The sequence below is a fragment of the Chiloscyllium plagiosum genome, chromosome 32, assembly GCF_004010195.1.
Source record: "Chiloscyllium plagiosum isolate BGI_BamShark_2017 chromosome 32, ASM401019v2, whole genome shotgun sequence".
In the NCBI taxonomy this organism is placed as follows: Eukaryota; Metazoa; Chordata; class Chondrichthyes; order Orectolobiformes; family Hemiscylliidae; genus Chiloscyllium; species Chiloscyllium plagiosum.
The window spans coordinates 37460201-37465463 of record NC_057741.1 but is presented as its reverse complement, the minus strand read 5'-3'; the positions used below and the strand labels follow the sequence as shown (position 1 = coordinate 37465463).

At 46.1% G+C, this 5263-nt stretch overlaps 1 protein-coding gene across 3 annotated transcripts in view; it reads left to right on the top strand.

Annotated features, from left to right (window-relative positions):
- The window catches only part of stpg2 (sperm-tail PG-rich repeat containing 2), a 338448-nt gene that overhangs the window by 93735 nt on the left and 239450 nt on the right, over positions 1 to 5263 (top strand). For all 3 annotated transcript variants that reach the window (XR_006309111.1, XM_043674438.1, XM_043674437.1), the window contains one exon: positions 4214 to 4373. Coding sequence is in view for 2 of the 3 variants with exons in the window: in XM_043674438.1 (XP_043530373.1) it covers positions 4214 to 4373 (160 nt within the window). In the remaining variant the exon portion in view is untranslated. The remainder of the gene's footprint in view (positions 1 to 4213; positions 4374 to 5263) is intronic.

The window sequence follows — 5263 nt, the reverse complement described above, 5'->3', positions numbered from 1 at the left end:
ATACTTGGTGGTTCAACTCCCCGAGCCACAGAGGATATGCAGGTCTTTGGACTCCTCCATCGCCAGACCACAACAACACGACGGTTGGAGGGGAGGGGAGGATTTCACTTGGTTAATCGAATTCCGAATAATTGAATGCTAGATAGCGTTGTTTAGCCAGGCATTGGGACTGTGCGATCTTGCTGGATAATCCAATATTCCGATAATCGAATGCTGGATAATTGAAGTTCCTCTGTATTTATGCACTTTTAATTGTCACTTTTTTGATCGACTGACAGTCTAGCTGTTGGACCTGGCTACAGGGTGACCACAGCCTCTTCCTCCATTCAGTGGAGGATAGAGGTTATACTGATGAGACATTCTCAACTTTGAGAAGATTCCTGGGTAGCAGCTCCTGCAGGAGCATTACAATGTAAGGTGTCCCTGAGCTCCAAAGTGAAGCGCTCAAGTGTAGTATGGGTTGGTGCAACATCAACAAGACGCTGGTTAGCTCAATTGGTTGGAAGGCAGAATGATGCCAACAGTGTGGGTTCAAGTTCCTACAGCAGCTGAGCTTACCATCAAAGTCCCTCCTCCTCAATCTCTTCCCTTGCCTGAGGCATGCTGATTCCCAGGTTAAAGCACCACCATTGTTCCCTCTTTAATGAGAGAGCTGCCTGATTTTACCTCAGTCCAAGATTGGTAGGTGGTGTTTGCCAATGCTGACAAAGAGTGGAGGTAGCTGATGCCCATGGGTGAAAGAGAGGACTGCAGGTGATGAAGATGAGTCAAAACGTGTGGTGCTGGAAAAGCACAACTGGTCAGGCAGCGTCTGAGGAGCAGAAGAGTTGACATTTTGAGCATAAGTTCTTCATCAGGAATGGCTCTTCTGGGCCAGAAGGTTTATATTCAACTCCCAACTATCTCCAGAGGTGTGTCATACCATGTCCAAATAGCGGCTCATTCCTGACAAAGAGCTTATGCTCAAAACGTCGACCCTCCTGCTCCTCGGATGCTGCCTGACCGGCTGTGCTTTTCCAGCGCAACAATTTTTGACTCTGATGCCCATGGGCGGGTGCCGTGAGATGTTGGGGAATGAAGATCAACACTGAGACTCTGAGGAGAAACCGTGAGCTGTACCTGCCAAGTAACTTCTCAGACTTTCCAATGGGAGTTGCTGCTATGGGGTTTCTCAACAGTACACAGGAGAGTTGTCAGCTCCATTTAATTGAGGTGAGCTTAGTGAATAATCAGATGAAAATAAAGTACTTGCCACTTCCAGGAGAGATTCAGAACTCACTGCCAAAACCTCAAAGGGAAAATTGGCTATTTTTTTCTTGACATTGCGAATTAGATTTTTCTTTATTTTTGCTTCATTTTCCCACATTACTCTCCATTGACCACTCAAGGGCTGGGAATGTGTCACCTTATACTATTTTAGAATGGTGGCTCTGTGCACAGAACTTCATTGTAATTATATTTTTGAATCCACCTGTTTGGACATGGTATGACACACCTCTGGGGATAGGTAGGAACCTGTTGGCCCAGAGGTTGGGTTACTACCATTGAGCCGCAATTTTCAAAATTTGCTGTATTAAAGCTGCAAATTCTGATCTTGCTCTGCTTTAAGTGAAAGCAGCTGTAATGACTGAGTAACCTGGGGGATTGACAGAGATATCATTTTGAAAATTGTCAGTCTGCTTGCTTGTAACATCGGCAAAAGTTTGCCTACTCTTCAATTTCAATTTTCCCAATGGCTCACCATGAGATTTAGTTTGAGGTTAATTTAGCGATGACAAGACAATTACTGGGTGCCCTTTCACAGGTAACTTATGATGATGTTCTCCGCTATAACTCACCAGCGAGGTAATCTTTTCAATCGCCAGGCCCAGTACAAGGATTAGGTGGCCTTATAAATTAATATTATGTATTTTCTTTTACTTTATTTTTACTGATGTACATCATAATTCCTTCAAATGCTGACATTATCATTAGCTTCTGTGGATGAGTTTCTGGGCTTTGCACAGATGCTGGTGAGATATAGCACTACCTTTCATAGATATAATCATGATGAATAACTTCTGAAATGCTGAATATGTAAATGATCAATGAAATGGTTTTGCATGCGTCCTGGTAAATGGTGAGATTTTGCATTGTTCCTCTCATTTGTTGATCAAACTTTAAAAACAAACACACGGAAACTGTTGGAAATGCCCAGCATCTGTGGAAGTGAGGAAACAGAGTTAATGGGGAGATTCTTGATGAGGCTTTGGGGGTCTTGCTTGCTGGCTGGAAAACCAGTGAGACAGACATCTACACTGCCTTTGCCAGGAGGACCACTTAACTAGAAGTAGTGATACGGTTTCTATGCCCCTGTGGCCTCCCCAGGCCCTGGTTTTTAGGGGGGAGGGAGGTGGTTGCTGGGTGAATAGTGTGATGGAAGCCTCGCCTAGATAGACAATGCTGGAGAATTAGAGGCTGGTGGCTCAGCACTGCCGCTCGGAGGTGGAGGCTACTGCAGGAATGACACCCACCCAACCCTCAGATCACAGAATGCCCCAGTACAGGCAGGTAGTGTATGGGGGTTGTGGTGGGTTCATGGTGGGGCGACACGGTGGCTCAGTGTTTAGCACTGCTGCCTCTCAGCGCCAGGGACCTGGGTTTGATTCCATCCTTGGGAGACTGTCTGTGTGGAGCTTTCACCTTCTCCCTTGTGTCTGCATGCATTTCCTCTGGGTGCTCCGGTTTCCTTCCACACTCCAAAGATGTGCAAGTGTGGATCGGCCATGGGAAATTGCCCATAGTGTCCAGCATTGTGCAGGCTACGTGGATTACCCATGGGAGATGCAGGGCTCCAGGGATAAGATTGCGGAAGGGGGGCGGTGGGTGGGTCTGGGTGGGATGCTCTTCAGAGGGTTGGTGCAGTCTCGATGGGCCGAATAGCCAGCTTCCACACTGGAGGGAATCTGTGAATCTGTGAAAGAGGGGCCAGGAGTCGACAGCGCACCCGCCCATCACTGCTCACAGACCAATAATCTGTCCCTCAGTCCCACACCAAGTGCCTTTGATTGAGGGTTATTCCTGTCCCAGAGCTGGCAAGATGGACATGTGGTTTCAGCTATGGTATATGCGATATAAATTAATATTCCAATATTCTGTATCCTACAGACTTTCCCTTGTAGCTGGCTTCACCACAGTAATGGTATAATATCCACAAGTGATTCAGGAAATCCAAGTTGCTGTAGCAACATACACATTACCTGGAGCTATGAATAACAACTGTAAAGGGTCCAATGTACTTTCCATAAAATGGCTGACTGGGGATCTCTCCAACTCTTACCACCCACTGTTGCATGTTGGGAAGATTTGCAGCTTGACAGTCACTCTGTTTGGCTGCACAATGAATGCGCCTTCCATCACCATCTGAAGCAGAACTTTCTGGCTCTGAATCATTTTGTGTATTTAAGACAGAGGTAGATGGGTTCTTGATGAGGTTATGGGGAGAAGGCAGGAGAATGGCGTTCAGAAATATATCAGCCATAATCGAATGGTGAAGCAGACTCAATGGGCTGAATGGCCCTATGGTCTGAAGTAAGGACACCAGTACTAAGCCACAAAACTTCAATGAGGTGAAGTAGGAGGCTGAGGACAGAGTGTTGAAAGTGGGAGCAGGCAGTAGAGAGTTGGACAAACTAAAAGGACGATTGTTGGTAGCTCAGGACTGTGCTTACAAACTGACCAGAGGTGTCCCACATGACAGTGTTCCAGTCTGCACCTGCTCTCTCCAGTATAAACAAACACAGAGAGGGAGCGCTGGAGAAACTCAGCAGGTCCTGCAGCATTTGTAGAGGGAAAAACAGAGTTAACGTCCCGTGACCCTTCTTCAGAACTGAAAGAGGCTGGGCGATGTTTTTATTTAACTATTTTTGGCAGAGGTGGAGGAGGGAAGAGGAGAAGAACAGATGATATAGAGGCTTAGTGCTGTAGGTTTAGGGATGCAGGGGGAGATTATCTTTGCTGTGGTGTGGGGTAACTTGCAGCATTATTCTCTGCTCAGATATTTAACCTAATAATGGAAGCCAGATTTATACCTCCGTTTCCTTGATTTTTCCTCTCCTAATGTGCCTAGGAAAAACACAGCTGTGCTGTTTTTGCTTGGCTTTGAGGTTATTTATTGTGGGGAAGATCTGAAACTCCTGTAATGATTCTGTTCTCCACCTCTCTGTTGTACCAGAGGTTTTTGCCTGTGAAATCCATCACCCCAGCTCCTGGATGGTACGATGATCCACGGACTGCTCTCCAGTCCTTGAAGAGGATATCGACGAAAGGCAAAACCGCTTTCGGTCATAATGCTGCGAGATTTGTTGAGGATTGGCGCACAGCTGAAGAGCCAGGTTTGTGGTTCCACCCAGAAAGAGCCTGTGACATAAAACCCTTTTTCACTCCATTCCCCCAATGACCACAGGAGAAGCTAATTGCAGTAGGTCATTTCTAAGAGACAATGAGGGCTGCAGATGCTGGAGAAGTCAACATTGCTGAAGTGTGACGCTGGAAAAAAACACAGCAGGTCAGGCAGTGTCTGGGGATTGAGAGAGTCAATATTTCAGCTAGAGTCTTCATCAGGACTGAGGAAGGGGAAGCGGGCTGAGAAATAAATTGGGAGTGGGGCTAGTGGAAAAGTTGAGATGGCGATAGGTAGGCGAAGATAGGAGGGAATTGTGATAATCACCTCCTAACTTCACCTACCTGTCACCACTCCATAAGGAATTTCTAAATCGACCTGTCACAAGGTGGAACATGAACCCCGATCTACTGGCTGAGAGATAGGGACACTACCACAGCACCACAAGAACCCTCAGCTAGTTGAAATAGGTATTTCCTAATTAACATGTTCAGAGATGGTCTTCTACAACTCTAGTGTAGGTGGGAGTTGAACCCAGACCTGCATGCTTACCTTCATTGACTGGTGTACAAGAACACCCAGATCTCTCTGTACTGCCCCTTTACCTAAATTGATTCCATTTAGGTAGTAATCTGCCTTCCTGTTCTTGCCACCAAAGTGGATAATCATACATTTATCCACATTAAACTGCATCTGCCATGCATCGGACCACTCACCTAACCCGTCCAGGTCACCCTGTAATCTCCTAACATCCTCATCACACTTCACCCTGCCACCCAGCTTAGTATCATCAGCAAATTTGCTAATGTTACTATTAATACCATCTTCTATATCATTAATATATATTGTAAAAAACTGCGGTCCCAGTACTGATCCCTGCAG